This window comes from Ciconia boyciana, chromosome 3 (assembly GCF_034638445.1).
Source record: "Ciconia boyciana chromosome 3, ASM3463844v1, whole genome shotgun sequence".
Taxonomy (NCBI): Eukaryota; Metazoa; Chordata; class Aves; order Ciconiiformes; family Ciconiidae; genus Ciconia; species Ciconia boyciana.
This window is the reverse complement of record NC_132936.1, coordinates 8116626-8136568: the sequence shown is the minus strand read 5'-3', so window position 1 is coordinate 8136568 and position 19943 is coordinate 8116626. Positions and strand designations below refer to the sequence as shown.

The 19943-nt window shown below is 43.9% G+C and overlaps 1 protein-coding gene across 1 annotated transcript in view; it reads left to right on the top strand.

Annotated features, from left to right (window-relative positions):
• Nucleotides 1-19943, top strand: part of EVA1A (eva-1 homolog A, regulator of programmed cell death) — a 213428-nt gene that overhangs the window by 57895 nt on the left and 135590 nt on the right. The window contains exons 2-3 of the mRNA XM_072858374.1: nucleotides 794-1008; nucleotides 13739-13862. Coding sequence (XP_072714475.1) covers nucleotides 794-1008; nucleotides 13739-13862 — 339 coding nt within the window. The remainder of the gene's footprint in view (nucleotides 1-793; nucleotides 1009-13738; nucleotides 13863-19943) is intronic.

The following is a 19943-nucleotide window of genomic DNA, read 5'->3' as shown; positions in this document are numbered from 1 at the left end:
GGGACTTCAGTTCACTAGTCTAACCTCCTGCTCAAACAGGGTCAACTACAAGGTCAGACCAGGTTGCTCAGGGCTTTATCCAGTAAGGTCTTGAAAACCTCCAAGGATGTAGGTTGCACAACTTCTCTGGGCAATCTGCTCCACTGCTTGACTGCCCACACAGTGAAAAAGTTGCTCCATACACCTGGTCTGAAACTGTCTTGTTTCATCTTGTGCCTGTTATCTCTCATTCTCCTACCATGCCCCACTGTGAAGGGCCTGGCTCCATCTCCTTGATAACCTCCCTGTAGATACTGGCAGGCTGCTATTAGTTTCCTTCAAAGCTGTCTCTTCTCCAGGCTGAACAAGCCCCTTCTTACAGGGCAAGTGCTCCACCTCCCAACCATCTTGGTGGCCCTCAAACTCACTCCAGTTTATTGATGTCTGTCTTGTACTGGGGGGCCAAAAATTGCATGTGGTATCTAGATGTGGTCTAAATGATGAGTCTGGCTCAGCTGCATTTCCTGTAAACTTGATGGCTATGCCAATGTAAATAAGTGGTATGATTGGACTAAGAGGTTGGAGCATCTGAATATTGCTTCCACTAAGGATATATAACATGGCTGAAGGCCAAGTCACCAAGCCTCTCCCCTGCCATGTCATTGTCTCTCTCCTTTGCACCTGTGTGAGATGAGTAATAAAATCTGTGTCCCTCATTGCTTATTAGTTGTGTGTTTGTTAGACTGCACTGCTGTAAATCACCTAAATATTAACTACCTTTCACTAATAATGGTTTTTGTCATGTTTTTTGCAGGTTACATATCACAAGTACTAAAGAATTACACTGACCATGCCTGCGATGGAGAATATGTCTCCCTGAGATGTCCTCACAGAACCACCATCAGCATCCAGTCTTCTTTTTATGGCCGTATTGTACCAAGTCATCAGATGTGTCCTTCTCGCTATCCCCACTCCTATGCAACTTTAATTAAAGAAGATGTTGCCTGTTCAGTTGGCACTTCCCTTCAGGTATTGCATGTTAAACTGGATGTGTTAATTTTGAACTTCATCTTTCCTTGACCAGGCAGCAGCTGTCTGTGCTGGTGCTGCACAGACCTGTATTAAGCAGTGCTACCCAGCATGGGAGCACTGACATCTCGCACAGCTTAGTGGGTAATTCATCTTTGTAGTTTAGACAGGACTGAATTAGCTTTTGCTGATGAATTTCTTAATTGTGCTGCAAGTCTAGTCAATAACAGTTCAGGAATGAGGTTGAAACAGAATTATACTGCAAGACCACATTATGTTTGACTGGGTTCAAAGATTTTTTTTTTTATAGTTTTCCTACCCAATTGTTAGCTTTTTCAACACATTCAGAAGTTGCTGTGGCATTCTTTTTACTTCAGAACTGATCCTATTTCAAGAGGCTTTTACTTTGGTAACTTGAAACCCAGAGACAATCCTTGGCTTTACTTCTTCTGACTCATTTGGCTCTTAGGCCACTGTAAGTGATCATACACCACTTAAGCTTGTAATCTCCCAAGCATCAGTAGTTCATCAGCTCTGTCCATTTGTGTAGGGGATGTTGACTATATGTATCCTCCCAAGAGCACATGTGATGTCAGCAAATCAAAGGATTATTTGGAAGGTGCCAGTGTTACTCAACTGTCAGTAGGAACAACTAAAATCAGAAACATGAGTTGGCTGATGTTGTTGAGATGAATGGGGTCTGCTCCTGGATGTTGAAGTAAGCACAAGTCTTTCCAAGTGCAGGATTTGGGACTGTGAAAACTTTCGGGCAAAGATCTCAAGCATCCAGTGTGTTTATGGCTATGAATCAATAATAACTCATAATAAAACTTTATAGCAGAACTAGATTAATTAACCTACAGGGTGAGTGAATAATTTCTTTTATAATTTGGCTAAAGGCCAGAGTTCCCCACATCACTTCTCACTCTTGCATCCAGGGTTTTTAAGAGGAATTTACAGCTTTTTTTTTTAGCTGATACGAGTGCTTTGGCTTCCAAATGTCAGTGGTAAATTCTCAAGAAATTGCACAGGGTTGGTGTTTGCCTGTAGCGTAACCCTTAAGCTGACAGATTTGCAGTTGCCTTCATAACACTGCATAACAAATGACGAAGTTGTAGTATGGGAGGACACAGTCCTTATCAGTGGAAGGTTTTCCCAGATATGATAACGAAAGTTCGTAATATGACCGACAAGAGGCAGTTGTGTTGTTTATGGTGGGAGAACATGGACTGAAGACTTTGGCAGAGGCTAGCCTTCCCTTCTTGCTTTTATTGATTTACTGCAAAATTTACTTGGAACATTTCATTTACCAGCGTGATTGATAGCTATGTGCTTAGCCTCATCCCTTGCAGGTGACTTAAGGCATCTGGAAGAACTTGAGAACAGGGAAGATGTAACCTTTGGCTTTCCATGCCATAGTTTTATGTGCAGGAGGGATTTAAAAGAAATCCTTAGCTGCCTGGCTTAGTTCCTTATGTCCTCAGAGCTGTTACCCATTAGCTTTGCCTCCAACACTTACAGTGCATGTAATTACAGCTCCCCTATTTATCAGAGTGAGAACTGTGTTCCCTGTAGGCAGTCTTGCAGCAGATCTCTTGTACAGTAAGTTTTTTACATGACTGAGACCAGAACTTACCTATTCATTTGATGCAGATGTGCTAGGGAAGTAGCTGACATTCTCTGTTCTGCCACAAATTTCTTGAGGGACCTTGGGCAAGTTCCTGAGTCTCTTTGGAGAAGATCCACAGTGCCTCTTTGGTGGCCCCAAATCTGGCTTTGATACCTCAATGTGCTGTGCTTGGCCAGGGTAGGATCAGTCCAAATGCCAGAGATGAATCTTGTATTCTTTCTCAATCCTGGAGGGAGTAAGGCCTCTCTGAAGGGTAAGCCAGAAACTCCACAAGCTGAATGGCAAGCTGCCTGCAGCTTGCTGGTAGGAAATGCATGTATGTAGGAAAATTGAAAAGCTGTAGACAAGAAAATTGCATGTATTTTTGTGGTTTTGAAACTCAGCTATATGGCTGCTATAGGCAGGACCGATTGTGTGCATATTCTGATCGTCAGTAATTTAAAAAGTCAGCCAAACCAAACCCTTCAAAATTAAGTATATAAATTCACTGTGTCTAATCAAACCCATGACTGTATAAATTTGCTGCTTCTCTGGAGAGTGGCCTGGTGGGAGTATAAGGGGCAGTTATTAATACTATTCCCTGCAAACACTACCTGTGAGTAACAGTTAGTTCCCATTTAGAAGCTCTCTCCCCTGTAAATGTCCAGTTCAGACATTGTTTCTATGTTAAAAAGGGAAAAGAAAGGGTTGATTACACTGAGATAACCACTACTAATTCAGCCTTATGTGGTTGGCTGCCAGGATCTCTTGCTTTAGTCACCTGTTTTTGTATGAAATGAAAAGCGGACCACTTGGGAGAGCGTGTCCGAGACATTAAGGCAGTGACCCCAAACTACACATTTCTATTATTCTAACACCATAATGTCAGATTCAGTGGGAGATTTCCAAACACACAAAGAGCTTGGACATTCAGATTGGGATTTCAGTTTTGATGTGGTTGGTCTCTTGTTAACTTTTAGATCAAGTCACACAAATATGGAGAGATCAGAACAACAAAATAAAGTTGCGTTGAAAGCCAGAGATTATTTGCTTTTTAAACAGCTCCCCTTGGTTTAACGGGGGAGCCCAGAGTTAGCACAAGTCACATGAGATATATGGCAAGAAGGGAAGAGAGATTTGTCCTGTACTAATGAAGAATCTTTGAGCTATTTTGAAGATAGAAGTGTAGAAAGTTCCCACTCGCCCTTTGATAATAGAAGCTAATTTGGGGCACTAGTGCTGTTAATTAACAGTCTGGTCTGGTATTGGCTCTTCTGTGCTTTCCTTGTGGCGTCCTGCAGAAGGTATTCCCGACTGGGAAGTAAAAGAGAGCAGTGTCCTTATCCCAGCCAGGAGAGCTGGATGGGGGACAGAGAAGAGCAATATCTGGAGCCTTGGTGACTCTGATAAAAGGGACCGATGCAGTGCAAACAGTCCTGCCTTGGCAGAGGAGGTCTGTGAGGAGAAGCTTTATGGTTGCTGAACCATCTGTTTTCTTGCTTGTAGGTCAGGAAGAACAGCTGTTAGGACCGAAGTCTATTCATTTTTTCACCCAAAGTAGTAAATTCTTGAATATTAAGGGTCATTAAGGGTCATCATAGAATCATAGAATAGTATGAGTTGGAAGGCACCTTTAAAGATCATCTCGCCCAACCCGCCTGCAATGAGCAGGGACGTCTTCAACTAGATCAGGTTGCTCAGAGCCCCGTCCAACCTGACCTTGAATGTTTCCAGGGATGGGGCATCCACTACCTCCCTGGGCAACCTGTTCCAGTGTTTCACCACCCTCAGGAATGTTGAAGTCATGCCACTGAAAATGGTTGGCAATAAGTAACAGAGTGTTTATCCACATAATTTATGCAGAGAGATGAGTTGTGTGCCCACTAGAAGGTCTATATCACCAGAGCAGGATCATGCAGAGATGTTAGCTTGGGTTCTGAAGGGGCAGAGCTGCGTTAACATAGTCCTGTAAGTGTTGGTGTCGTTGTGATGACCCGTAACTCCCATGTACCTTTACTCCTTTGGAGCAATTGTGCAGGTGCAGTTGGTACGCACATGCAACCTAATAATTTTGAGAGCTTGAAGATTTTTGGTAGGTCGGTAGATCCTGCTTTCACAGTGGAGTTTTTCCCTTGCTCTGTAATCTCATGTCAACCAGATAGGGTTGGTCAAGCTCATTTTTAATCTGCACAATGTCTGATTTTTAGTGTGAGGGTACAGAGAAGAAGCTACATTACATTGCTGCACAGCAGGGGGAGACACAGGAACATCTGGAGACACCTTTTACTCCAAGGAGGTCTGCTAGGGACCATCCTCATCTGCTTTAGCCTCTCCCTTATGCTGTGGTTCTCTCACCTCTCACACTACTGCATACATTTGAATTTCCCTGCCATGGGGACATCTTATGAGATCTTGCCTCTGGGGAAATAAGAAAGCTGATAAACAGATACAGCAGCAGTGTATGCTTATTCATATGAACACATAAACGTTGGCACAGAGGACAAAGGAGAAATAGGAGTTAAGTGTTCTGCATTGCCTAATGATAAGTGCTTACTGATAAGGGAATCCCTTTAGCAAAAAACCTAGTCACTCCTAGCCAAGCTCACAATACATTACTTGTGCCTGCAAAAATATGTGGAGGCATGTGTATATTTGAAGGAAGCTGCTCAGCTGAAGAGAAGGAGGTTTGGAGTGGCTTGTTTATAAAGCTTTCCTCAGCTGCTCATTTCTGGATCAGTATTCCTGATGTCACTTGTTTTCAGCAATAAACAACTCAAGGTCTGTATGGAAGAATGTTTAATGGTTGGCCTAAAATTATTGCTTATTACCAGAAAACTAGATTACACTTTACAGCAGACTACCTGCAATATTCTCATTTTGGTAAATTGACAGAAAAGTAAAACCACAGCTTATTTAGAAGGAAAACAGAAAGCCCTGGAGCAAAACTTATTTAGAAGGAAAATAAAAAGCCCTGGAGAAGCACTTATCTGTGGTGTTTCTGCTCCCAGATATTTATCACAGAATCGTATAGGTTGGAAAAGACCTTTAAGATCATCGAGTCCAACCGTAAACCTAGCACTGTCAAGACCACCACTACACCATGTCCCTAAGCACCTCATCCAAACGTCTTTTAAATACCTCCAGGGATGGCGACTCAACCACTTCCCTGAGCAGCCTGTTCCAATGCTGGACAACCCTTTCGGTGAAGTAAAATTTCCTAATATCCAGTCTAAACCTCCCTGGCGCAACTTGAGGCCATTTCCTCTCATCCTATCACTTGTTACCTGGGAGAAGAGACCGACCGCCACCTCGCTACAACCTCCTTTCAGGTAGTTGTAGAGGGGGATAAGGTTTCCCCTCAGCCTGCCTTTCTCCAGGCTAAACAACCCCAGTTCCCTCAGCTGCTGCTCATCAGCCTTGTGCTCCAGACCCTTCACCAGCTTCGTTGCCCTTCTCTGGACATGCTCCAGCCCCTCAATGTCTCTCTTGTAGTGAGGGGCCCAAAACTGAACACAGTAGTCGAGGTGCGGCCTCACCAGTGCCGAGTACAGGGGCACGATCACTTCCCTAGTCCTGCTGGCCATGCTATTTTTGATACAAGCCAGGATGCCATTGGCTTTCTTGGCCACCTGGGCACTGCTGGCTCATATTCAGGCGGCTGTCAACCAACACCCCCAGTGGCAGCTTTCCAGCCACTCTTCCCCAAGCCTGTAGCATTGCATGGGGTTGTTGTGGCCCAAGTGCAGGACCTTGCACTTGGCCTTGTTGAACCTCATACAACTGGCCCCAGCCCATTGATCCAGCCTGTCCAGGTCCCTCTGTAGAGCCTTCCTACCATCAAGCAGATCAACACTCCTGCACAACTTGGTGTCATCTGCAAACTTACTGAGGGTGAGTCTCTTTATCAAAGACATTGTAGGCTAACTTCTGTCCTAATAGATGCATGTACTGAAATCAGCAGGAAGCTGCACTTCAGAGGGCAATGTTTTACCGTGTGACTTGTTTCCCCAAGACAAGCTATGCTTAGCTGTTGCTGTGGAGTCATGCGTCTTGTTAGAAAGATTAGCCAGTTTGGGGAGGGACTGTAGGCATGGTCTGTGGTCTGGGTCTCTTTCAGCACTCTCCCGGACAACCAGTCCTTGTTGACAAGAATCACTCGTGCTGCTGATGTGGTATTTCCTTTTGTCCTTTAAGTGAGATACAGGACACCTTTGCTGCCACTGACTGGCTGTCACTCCAGCAGCATGAGGCCACCATACAAAGGGCAGCAGATTCCTTGCATGCTAACCACAGGATTCCCTCCTTTTTATTTGGACCTACCAGGAAGGTTTCTGTGATAGAAAGCAAAGGGGAGCTGACCTTTTCGGTGGCAGAAAGATGAGATAAACTTTCCAGTAGCTGCATGACTCTCAAAGTATGGGCCAGTTGTTGATCACAAAATGATGGGGCTGGAACGTGTTATAGTTTCCGAAAAGGGTTTTATTCTCCCCAAGTATTCTGGATTAACAGTGTGGGAGAGTAAAATACAAAGTAGAAGAAAATGATTCAACTGCTCTAGCTTTCTTGGTAGGCCAAGGACAGTGGCTACCGCCATGCCCAGTTACAGGATATTGTACAGTCCCACTGATGTAACAGCTCTACGTGGCCTCAACAGGGATTAGGGTCCCACTGTATTTGCACCGTATAAACTTAGAGACTTAGAAACTTAGGTCCTTTCTCATGACTCTGAATGTCTATAAGATGATGATGGTCAAGGGAAAAGAGGGAGAAAAATTATAGAAAGGAAGAATAATGGTCATCAGTACCACTGGGAGGAGAGCCCACTGTTCATCATATTGCATATTAGATCTCCACAGCTTATAGGCAGTTTGCACACAGGAAGTTTCAGTCTCAGAAATGTCAGTGAATTAAAGAGCAGTTCAGGCAACTCTTCGTCAGACTCTATTAATTACTTTGCAGAGGATGGTGAGCAGTGAGTTCAGGGTCCAGAAGAGGTTACTGCAGTGCCGAAGTTGCTCTTAAAAATCAGAGAACCAGTGCAGCTTCATTCATGAATCTTGCCCAGGCTGAAATATAAGTCTCTGGCAAGCAGCTCCCCTAGCTAACTATTTGCAAGTAGAAGAACTGCTTGATGCAGAGGTCACAGATAATCTCTAAATTGCCGTATCTTTGAAATCTTTGGCTTGGCTGAAATAGCTCATCAGAGCAGTGTGATTATGTACTGCAGAAGAGACACTGGAGGCAGAGGTGGCCAGTGCAGCCTGTCTCCCTGATGAGGCAGGACTGCTCCCCAGGGTGTAAGCCTCCTAATGCTTTGTTTACTCTAAATTTAAACTTTCCAAGTCATGGGGCTTCCATCATTGCCACTAAGACCCTGCTTGACAGTGTAATGGTTTGCTCTCAATGATTTTTTCCCACTTTATGTTTTAAGCTTTCCCTTTCTTTAATCCCATGACTTTTGGTTATGCATCCTTTTGTATTTCTTCAGCTTAGACCTCCTCTCCCTTTGAAGTTGACCCCGCATACAGATTAAGTTTCCTACTGTTAGGAAATGTAGGTAATGGTTAATTAGGTGATATTTGTAATGCAGCTTTTATCAGGTCCTATTTGCTGAGCACGTTCCTGCTCTTTGTGAATCGCTCTGGGCTTTTTCAAGGCTCTGCCAGAGGAGCTCTGGTGAATCTTGCTGTTGTGTTTTAACATCCCAGCCCACTGCTGCCTGCCCTGCTGCTCTGTTGGCATTTACTGCTCCTGTAACAGAGCTGGTGAAAGGGAATGTGTGCCCAGTTTTCAGCTCTTTATTTCAGTCTGGTGCGTTAATGTGAGTCACCAAATGTGTGGGCATAGTTCCCTCCTGCTAACTCTGCTGTGAGTGTTGCAAGGTCCATGGGAGAGTGATAAGAGGTAGCTAGTGGGGTGCTAAAACCTGCCGTAGATCAGTGGTCAGGATTCAGGGCCTTTGATCTCTTCTTCATGTGATGCACAGATCGAATGTGGTAATTTGGGCAAAGCTGAATTACTTTCTAGTGGAGCAGGCTGGGAAGGTTGCTTGATGAAGTCATAGGCAGGTAACCTATATCTCACCAACAAGGATTTCACTTCCTCGTGTACTCTGTCCTTCCCTGTTACTGATCCTTGGAAAATCCTCTTACTCCATGGACTTCAGTAATTTGCACGAATGAATAGAGATGAACGTGCAATCTTCAGATAATTGGAAAAAGGACCTGTAAATAAGTTTTCAACTTAAAAGTACTAAGTTTGCACTGTGTTTTAAAGTAATACCAACATTCAGGGGTATATAAAAAAGTATCAAGCTTCAAATGAAATGTGACATGAAGCCATTATGAATGCATTGAGCTGTGTGGCTTTGTAGTGAGAATTCATGCTGCCTTCTTTGCTGTATTTACTTCTTCTCATTGCAAAACTCATGGTGGTGCACCAATATAAGTGTTGGTGTAACTCCACCATCATGGCTATACCTGGACTGAATTTGACCTAAAAATGCTTAATCATATTTTTTAAAATTGCTAGTATCTTCTTGTGTAAAATTCTTTGTACAAATCTCTGCCCATCTTCATTTGACTGCACACAGCTCTGATCCGTTCATGCAGTTTGCTCTCTGAGTTATTCTCCTCAGCAACATACAATTTGGGCAATTATTTAGTGGGGTTCCTCTGTGTAATTTCATGCCTGACTGACATGCCTTGCAGTCATCCTTATGTTCCTTTGATGATGGAGGCTGTACGGAGAGCAGCCCTGTGGCAAAATCCTAGTTCCCATTGAGTTTCACCATTGGCTTCTATGGGTCCAAAGTTTCACCCTAAGCGTGTTGAATCTATGAACTACTATAAGGGACTAAGAACTGAGATAAGTTTAATTGCCTTGGGTGTTAAGCTCAGTTGTGGTTTATTTTAAGCGCACAGGGGAAGTGCTTCTTGAAGAGTGATTTGAAGAGACAGAATAAAAATGAGTGCACCCTTGGGAATGGCTGAGGACAGCCTTCTTGCAGAGCTTGCATCCAGTTCCAGATTTAAAAGGTTGTTATCTAATGAGCACAAGCAATTACTTAGCTAATGAGCACAACAAAATGAGCACGAGAAATGTGTTTCATCTGCAATGCCCACTAGAAAGACATGGTTTTGAGCTTGAGGCTGCCCTTGCTTTAAGACCTGGGTCACTGCAGTGAGATTAATCCAGGGCATAAATCACAGGGGTTAGATTAGTGTTTGTTTTACTTGAATTCACATTTCTTGCTCTCTTATCTCCTCTAAATCTTGCAGCTTCTTAGCTCAATCATGAACCAGAGAATGGAATGGGTTTAAACAGCCGCAACTTCCCTCCTGAGCACTGGCTGTCAGCCCTCAGGCTTGATTTACCACTGGAATGCAATTATAAAATGGCACAATGCAATTAATGTGTCTTCCCTCCCCTTTCATGCCAGACAGGCATTCCTCCTCCACCTTCTTCAGTTGGAGTGATTTTTATAATATAATCTAATCCAATGCGAATTTGTTTTGCGTTAGTCAGGGGTCTACCAGATGCAATGACATAAACAGCTGATTATATATCCCAGTTAGGGATGATTCTGTGTGTCTACTACTATTTCTGTGCAAGTTGAGATTGTTTGTGGGCCTCTTGTTGTTTGGTTTTGCGGTTGTGTTTTCCCACCTTTACAGCTGACAGTGACAGTCAGAAAAACAAGGCAAAAGTAAAACGAATTGCCTAAATTTTTCCAGCCATTAAACAAGAGCCATGTGAGCCCAGGAGATTCCCTCCCTACCAAGTAAACTCACAGCCTTCCTGGTGTCAGTCTAGCTGATCATCTGCAAATACTTCACCAACGACATCTGACATCTGCCAGAGCTCTAATACTGCCTAGAAGTATGATTTTTGAGACTAAGACCAGAAAGCCAAGGTCTTGGTTGGTAAGGGTCCCTGTAAACACCAGATGCACTGGACCTGCAGGGGAAGTGTACCTGTAGCGGATCGTCTTGTTACCCGTGTTCTGCAGAGTTGCTGTGTTCCACAGTGTTTAAGAAGATGCTGGTATATAGCCCATACTATGAAAGCAGTGAGGAAGAAGATTTCTGTGTATGCAAAGATAGGTAAAAATTGTATGTACAAGTTTTTAAGTTAACGTTAGGGCTGGTGTAACATCTTTGTTCTTTATTTTTAATCAAGAACGTGGCACAGTCAACCATTGCTAATTTTCTTTTGCATTTTTCCCGATGTATTTTACTGAGCACTGAACATATTTTTTTTATTTTACTCTTTACATTATGGATATATTTCATTACGCCTAAGACTTTACTCAAACAGTCTGCAGGAAATCAGAAACCTTAATGATTTTATATATTTTCAGGATAATTGTTGCCCTTCAGGAGGAGGCAGATTAGAATTACGTGAATGAAAAGGAAATATTGATTTATCTCCCCCATGAAATAACTTCTCAGAGTTATGGCTATTATCAAATTAAGTTGAAACTGCAGCTAAACGCTAAAACCAATTAGTAAATGGCTTATTCAGCCTCAAGAACACTTCCCTTTTTCTATGGTCTCAAAATGCCATAGACAACTTTTGCTCCTTAATTTAGGAAATTTCCTAATTAGGAAATAAAATTTCCTAAATTAATAAAATAAATTAATAAAATAAAATTTCCTAAATTAGGAAATAAACTTTTCCCTAGGGCTCTGTGTTACTTTGCATACTGCAGGAAGTAAACTCAGGAGGTTTTACTTATGTGGAATACATGGAGTAGGCAAGAGCTGCCAAAAGTTAGAGCAGAACAAGACAAAGTGGCAATATGTGAAGGCTGCCCATGTTCATCATTCTCTGAGGTTGCTAAGTACTTGCCCGCACTCCTGGTGCTGAGCCTAAGGACAGATGAACAAGTGCTGCTCAGGCATCGAAGCTGAGGTTTTCAAAGAGGCTTCTTGTTGGCCTAACTCAGTCTCTGCTGAAACCCAGGGTGGTTTTCCCACTGGTTTTAATAGCACCTATTACGCAATGCTGGAGGCTTTTGAAAATCCCACCCATCTGCTGTGAACAGGTTTGTTGACCAAAAACCCGAGTCTGATGCCTTCGAGGGGAGAAAGTTTCCCTTGTGGGAAAGAAAACATTCGGGGTGCTGCTTCTTTCCCTTTGCTCCTTGTTCTTAGGACAGCTTGGGTGTAAACACAGCCGTGGCTGTCCAGTACCAGCAAATCCTTTCAGGTCCGCGGTGATTCGGAGAGGATTTCTCTCCGAATGTGAAACACTGAAGAGTTGTTCCAGTTGTTCTTTGCCTTTTGAGATCAAAAGAGGTATCTGCGTAGAGGCCTCGCTTAAATTCCTTTGCAACTCATTGGATTTTGCACTAAATTAAATTTCACATGTGACATGAAGTCAACCCTTATGAGCCTAGAGGAAAGAATATGCTGTTTCTATGCATTTTAACGTGACGGTCAAGTTGGGGCTAATGCTCCCAGGCACCTCCTTCAGTGTTCACCTTTCAGCCTTTCCATCCTAAGCCCTGTATTTTGAAACGAGATGCCTGCATTTTATTACCTTCATGAGTGGAAAACAACAGCATATGGTCTCTGCTTGCTAGAAAAGGCCTGAATTGTCTTGGTTTGAACTTTAAAATAAAGGTCAGACTTGAGGCAGGCATGAATTCTTGCATGTGTCAGCCCAAAAGGTGAAAGCCTTAGGAAGTTATGAGCAACCGCAAATGAGGCAGTTTCAAATTGCACTTGAAACTGGAACAGCTGTTGTTCCTGTTGTTCGGAGGGTGACATTCAGAGTTATAATGCTAAAGATTATATATATATTACGTTCAGGGAGAACTCAAAAATGGAGAGTAGTCACTGAGGCAGAGAGGAAATTGGTTTGGGTGGTGCGTGGTCGAGAAAGAACAACCTTTATGTTAATGGCACAGGGAGAAGATTGTGGGAAAGCCCAAATATCGAGGTGGGTGTAAGAAAAGGGAACAGGGAGAAGACAAAAGAGACCGGGGGAGTCTAGGGGAATTTCTGAGAAAGGATTTTCCAGTGCCTCCTTGCAAGTGAAAATTAATTGTTTTGGGACTGGAATTCACAGCTCTGTATCTCAGGGACTTAGCGAGGCTGGTGGATTACCTCGCTCTGTGGTCTCAAAATGCTCTGACAGGTTCATGTGTGTCAGGCAAACATTATGGTAATTTTAGAGCTTTAGGGGCTCTACAGGAGTACATAAATGCCACCTAAGCCATCCAGCTGAATTTAAAACTTAATTACTGCCCCACTTAATAATATTCTCTCCCCCCACTACTGCTTTAGAGGATCATAGGGTTAAAAGAAATCATTAATCTTCCTTAATGAAGCTATTTTCTAGCAGGAGACAGAATGTCTTGCCCCTGTGGAGTCTGAGATGGAGTTTTTATGAGTGTTATGAATGGGGAAGTGGGGAGCGAGCGCTAGAGGAAAAGCAGTGCAGAAGAGAGGGAATAGGACCCAAAATGCCAGCGGTGGGAGGACCCTCCGACTCACAGGCCCTTGCTGAGTTTAGCTAAAAGGAACGTGATAGTCATGGGGGAAGAGGAGTGAGCCCTATTAAAAACTGACTAAGTTGGCTGTATAACAGTGTTCCCACCACAACTACTAATTATTGGAATACCAGCAATTGCCAAAGCTTTTATATAACCAAGACAAGAGCTCTCTTGAAAGCTGCGGTTGAAATTGTGCATCTCCGAAGAAATCTAAAGCAGAATGGTGGTGGCAGAGTTTGGGTCTCTGCTTTTAACTGCCAAGGCTGATCCATGTCCTCAGAGCTGCTTTTCCTGGGACAGCACTGCCTTATGCTATGATTAAATTGCATGCAAATGTTTCAAAATCTCTGTGATTGTCCCAGTGCAAATCCCTCCTTTTGCATACATGAAAGGGAAAGAAACCCTGCTCCTTAAAACAGTGCAAGGTTTAGTCCTCTCCTAGTCTGCAGCTCCTGCGGTACCCACTGCATTGAGCACCGTGGCCTGCCTCTTGCCAGGGCCAGTTGAGGAGGCAAGGATGGCCTTGCCGATCTCCAGCTTGTCTCCATTTGAGTATCCCTTTGGTGGAGATACTGAAGTGCTTTTTCTCTCTGTTTCTTGTGTACCCCCGGCTGCAGAAGATGCTGGACGAGTGCCAGGACAGGCGGAGCTGCCAGTTTCTCGTCAACAGCCGGCTGTTCGGTGCAGATCCGTGCCCTGGAACCGGCAAATACCTCATCGTGTGGTACAAGTGCAGGCCAAGTAAGTATCTCGCTATCGAATCTGTTTGCTCTGGCAAGACCAAAGCGTTTTCACACTTAATACTCTCCAGAGAGGCTTCCTAGGACTTTTTGTTCCCTTCCACCTTTATTTTCGGTGTAACATAACCCCCTGAGTGCGGAGCGTTTCCCCTCTCCCCCTTGCTTGCTGCCTCGCTGGGATGCTGCTGCTCCGGCTCCTTCCTCCTTGCTGGCAGCCCCAGTTGCAGATTATTTTTGCAGGTGCCAGCAAAAGCCTTTGCCAATGCTGAGCTCAAGCCGTCGGCGGTGGGTGGGCTGCTCCCACTCCCATCTGCAGCCGCCCTCCTGTCCCAGTGGGCTAGTGGGACGTGTCCCCTCTCCGCCTGCCCCTCCAGAGGGAGTGGGAGCTCTTTGCGTGGGCAGACTTCAGACCTGGGTGCCCAAGGCAGACACTGAAGACAGTGGTGCAACGGGAAGCTCACCTGCCCACGCCATGCCATAAGCCAGCTTTTAATTGCTCCCAGATCAGGCTGGGAAATGTTAACCTGTGTTTTGTGTGATCTCATTAGCTGTGTTTAAATTAAATGGGGCTGGCACCTGGATACCGGGAGTGCGGTTATGCATGCTGCGGAAGAGTGAGCCTGGTGCAGCTTTGGCCCAGGACAGCCAACACCGTCTCGGCCAGTTCCTGGCCCCACTGGGGGAGTTAGCACAGCCTGGGCTCCGGTCTCCATCAGCACTTTGGAAGCAGACACATTGGTTTGGAGATGGATAGAGTTTGATGGTGGCCAAACTGTGCCAACCGATTTTAGCCGGAGAACAGGCCGTGACTCTATTTGAATTAATAGTCTGGACATGGCATTTCAGATCAGCCTAATCCCAAGCTTTTTAGAAGACATAACTAACGTGGTTCCAGCATCACATCAGCAAAATTTTTGGGGAAGAAATAAAAAAAATTTTGCACAGGGAAGAAAAACATACATGATTTCAGAAAAGGTTTGAAACAAAAGCAGAAAGCATTCAGACTCTGTCAGCTGCACAGAAGAAGACTTTTTGCCCCAGCACGCAGAGACCTGTGCTAATGAAGTGAAGGGATCTGGCAAGATCTGTGAGGAATTCAAATGAAAAGTAGGTAATGAAGCACCTGCATTTTTTGCGGGGTTTTCACAAGTGATTGTAACATCCCTTGTTGGGTGAGCAATGCATCCCTGAGAGAGGGGTGATTAGCAGGGTGTTCTGACAAGTCCTCCTGAACCTGAACCAGGTTTTGTAGAAAAGTTTGCTTGAGAAATCGGACTATTGAGGCCTGTGCTGAACTTCTGAAGGTACTTCTGGATCCCATCTGTGCATAAATATTTATGGCTTGGCATTCTTTGCTAATTACAGATACGCTAGCGAAGACGGAGTTTGCATGTGTGTTGGGTAAGTGGTTTTCCTGAGAAAGAGCAGAGGAAGTTGCTTGAAAACATTTCCCCAAGACATTTTTCAGGCAGCTCCAATTTTGCAGGGTGAAGCAAGGTAACCTGACACAAATTATTGTTTCTTAGTCACTGGGCAAACTTTTAATCAGAACCCACTGGATTAATAACAAGGTTTGAAATATGTGAGGATTAACCTTGGACAGAGACACCAGGACACGGTCAACCTTTCCTTGATGATTCAAGATGTTAATTTTGAGTCTCAGAAACAGAATCTAGTGCTTGTGTGAATTTGGTGACTGTTCAGTAACCCTTTTCACCCTGCTGTAGGGAGAAGGTTAATGAGGAGACTGAAGAAATGGATCCACAGAATGACAAATACAGGACCATCAGAAATTTTGGTGGGCTTTTTGGGTTATTGAGTATTTGAGTATTGTTTATGAGCTGTAAATGAATCCAGTGCAAGGCCTTCATGTTTAAGAGTTGATGCCGAAAGCTGTGATACTATGAAGTGTTGATCTGCTCCAGAAAGTCTGAGCACACATAATTGTAACCAAAGAGCAGCAGAGAGTCCTGGACCAGAGCTCACTGCCTGGTGCACGGTTTGATCCATAACTTTTTCAAAAGACAAACGCAATTTTCTGGGCTATGTTTCTGTTCCTGAATTTGACCTTCTTAACAGTAGACGTGACAGAAGTACTTTAATAAGAAGCCATTTAAGGTCTGAATAGTCCTCTAGAGACATCTATTTCTTTCCTTTGCCTATTGAGGGAGCCTGATGTGACCATGCTACTGAAGTAGGTGCCTTGGTTAAGTGCCTACCTAGGTAGAATGAGTGTGAGTTTTCCTGTATACGGGTATGAGAAGTGCTTTGGGAAGTGGCCTGCAGAGTTTGGACAGGACATCTTTAACATAAAATAAGGATGCCCAAGCCTTCCCACTCTGAGAGTCACGCTGGAGCCTCAAAAGGCCCCTGAATAGAGGTTATTATCTAAAAAGAAAGACTTCCTTGAAAGAAAGCAAAACTGAAGTTAGTGACATTTACTTGTGTCTTTGCTGAAGAATAACTAGATGGTGCAGTCATCCCCTCCAGCCACTGTCACTGCAGTTATGCCTCTCTGACATTATGTTACATTTGAAATCTAGTGGTTTCGATGCTCACTGGCTGTATGGGGTTCACTCACAAGGCAAGGTGCTATTTTGGTTTCTCATGAGCAGAATTTCAAGGAGATGAAGGACAGTAAATCATGCTGAAACTGAAAGCCCCAGATTTTCCGAATGGTGGGGCTCCAGGGAGCAGGGCAATTAGAGCGATCTCTGCTGTACTAACTGCTCTGAGACTGCTTTTGCTGGAAGCTGGGAAGACTTGTGCAGAGGTTTAGTGCTGAAGCATTGTGGTTCACCTCCTCTAGAAATTCAAAGAAATATTTCAGAGAAGCGCTTGCTTAACTAGAAGCAGTGAGAAGTTCAATGGCTTATATGCTTTGGGGAAGTCTTGTGCTAATCATGGTCCCCTCTGATCCAATGGATGGATCTGCGGTCCAGCAGACACTTATCTTGCATGTACAGGACTCAGATATGTGCATGGGACTGCTTTTAAATGTGAGATGTTTGGCAGTCCTGAGTATTATCTGTGCCTGTAAATAAATAAATACACTATGTATGTTTATGCTTTTAACTTTGAGGTACAGAATGTTTAAGGAGATCAGAAATAATCAATAAAATGCTCTATTCTGTCTCAGTTTGGGGCAAGTGAGACTTATTTATTGCTGCTATGTGATTTGAGGGCCAAGGTTCGTCAAAGCATATAGAGGCTTAGCTCTTATTTTCTTTTCCTGTAGCATGTGGGCCTTAGTTTCTAATATGCACCAACCTTTGGGAAAATGTTCAAAAGCACAGTACGGGTCTCCACAGAGCACAGCTATGACTTGGGCTTCTAAATTTGGAGGTGCCTCTGCAAATCATCCTGCTATCGACAGCCTCAATAGAGAGCCCCCAGAGGGTCCCTGCGGGTCAAGGTTGGGACATGTTGCCGTAGCAGTGAAACCTGGAGTTGTTCTCTGCTGGTATAGATGTAGCCTGGCATTTAGCACTGTCCAGGGATGGTTTTCAGTGGGAAGTTTGGATACAGCCACCCTGTTTTAGAGGCTAAAAAAGTTGATGAGAATGGCTGTGGGTTGTCCCGTGCCATCGGCCTCAGTGCCAGAGAACTGGCACATTTAATTTATCAGGGCCAATGTAGCCTGAGATCCACACCCAAAGCACACTGAAGCCTAGGATCAAGCCCTGAACACACAGAGGACTTCAATCTCCGGGGTACCTTTCAGGATCATTAAAAAATTGCACAGAAATCCAATTATTTCTCAGGTAACATGCTGATTTGATTTAGACCCATTAAGTATAATTACTGGGTAGGCTGCAGGAACATATAATTAGAGGGAATTGACATACTATTTAATTGGTCTAACATGAATTCCCTCTAATTGAAATCTGGATTCACCAATATTATTCAAACAATTCAGTGTTTGTTCATCCCCCTCACTTCAGAGACAGAGAACCATGTAAGATCGTGTATGCTAGCAAATATTTGCTCTGCATGCCAGACTTACCGGAGGGGTTGCATGGCCTAATCCTGGTTGAGAACAGGATCTGTGGGGCTGCCCAAGTCATGTTGAAGAAATAACTTCATCTCTCTGCACCCCAGCAATACCATTGCAGCTGATTTTACTGGGGTTGGTTGCTGCTCTGGGCATTGAACAAGCAGGGATCGATCTGCCCCTGCACAGCATGTGTTTGCCCACGATGGCTTTTTGGTTGTTTGGTTATTCTTTTGGCTTTGTTATTTCAAAAGTGCCAATGCTCCTGAGCAAAATGGGGACATAAGTGCTCACTGGTCTCTGCGAAGGGATTACTTAGGGTGAGATGTGTTGTCTGAGTGGCCATTCGCTGGCAGTGCTGCCGAGAAATGAGAGGGCTCCTACCTTGCTTATGTGGCTTCCCCCATGAGTCCCCCATGTAGTGCCTTTCTCGTCTCCTCCTCTGCCATTGACACGCTGTCCTGGATGCACTGTCCCCTTCTCAGCTCTGAATAGCCTGAGCTACAGCCACCTGTAATGCTATACTGATATTTTCCCTCTTTCCTATCAGGCAGTTGCTACTTTAGCTTAGGACTTCAAGGATTCTGGGGGAGATAATCTCCATCCAGTGGTTTTTTTTAATTATTATTTTTATTTAATTTTAAAATGCTGTGTGGAACAGCTGGATATGATAATTGGAGGCTGACGGGTGTGAAGCCTCCACATTTTAATCATCCCAGCCATGTAACAAAGTGTAAATCCAAACTTTGCTGCTCTCCCTTCTATTCACAAATGTAAGCCTAAAACCTTTGAAGTTTCAGAAAGCCTGGATTGTGACCTGGGCTCCAATTGCAGCTCAAATCCCTCTGTAACAATACAAAAACATATTTGTGAAAGGCACATCAAGGCTCTGAGAAATCCATCTGGGAAGGAAACTTGCGTTTGTTGGCAAAAGCTGAAGTGCCAAAAGTTTGTGTGGGGGTAGGAGGAGGAAGGAGGCTGGGGGAGGTCACTTTGTTCTAGCTTTGATTTATGGGAAAACTTTTGTGCTGAGAATCGACCTGGGCACATGTTTTAAAGAGAGCAGGCAGTCATTCTCTCCACCACAGATTTAATTTTAATCTAAGAGGCCCAGTTAATTCTTGTGAGATGTCAATGACTTTTTTTTTCAAACATGGGAATGCCCATCCTGATGTCTGTGCCAAAATCTTACTTAGATAACTTTATTTTTCTTAACAGCTCTAGGCAATTTTAATTAGAAAGCAACTGAATTTTAAAATCAATTAGGAATTAATTCCAATTAGATCATCTTCTGATAAAAAAGTCATCTTCAAGTTTGCACCCTCTATCATATAGTGATGGAGCTGCCATGCTGTGTCCCAGGAATGTCTGCCTTTTGGTGAGGATGTGTGATTTTTTTTGTCAGTGGTACTTCAAAACCTGTACAAACAGCAGAACACCATTACTTGTGGCAGAGCTTTTCCAGCCATCAAAGAACTGTGGAGAGTCATCCTCTGTGTTGGCGGTTCCCAGTTGCTGGTGAATGTGAAGCTACCTTATGTCTCCTGGGGAATGGGTCAGGTCTGCTCATCAGATTTCAGCTGGATTGGCTGAAAAGTATGGAAAGGACATTTTGGAAGGACCACCTAAGCTTGCAGTTAATACATCTTGTTCACCTTTTAACTTCCCTACAATCCATTCCGTCAATATTGAATCTAGTGTGGGCTTTGCCATTCACTTTGCTGGGCTGAGGATTACAGCTTTTCTGTTAAATTCAGTGAACATGGCATGAAAAGTCTGGTCTCATCACACATGCTCAAGGCTTTCACTCCCTAGGCAGAATTTGAAAAATGCTGTGAGCAAGAGCGGAGGGCTATGGAAAGAACAGAGTTTTTGTAGAAATTTCAGATGAGAGTAAAGAGGGACCTAAATGTATTCCTGGTCCCTTTAACACTAGTGACTGGTTTTAGTGCTGGGATAGATTGGTAATTCAGTAGTTATCAACCCTTTCAGAAAACATTAATCTCCTTTGTAAGACAGGTTTATTGGTGGCAGAAATTCACTGTATTTTTTGCTACATTGCTTTTTGGTGGGCCAGGCTTTCCAAAG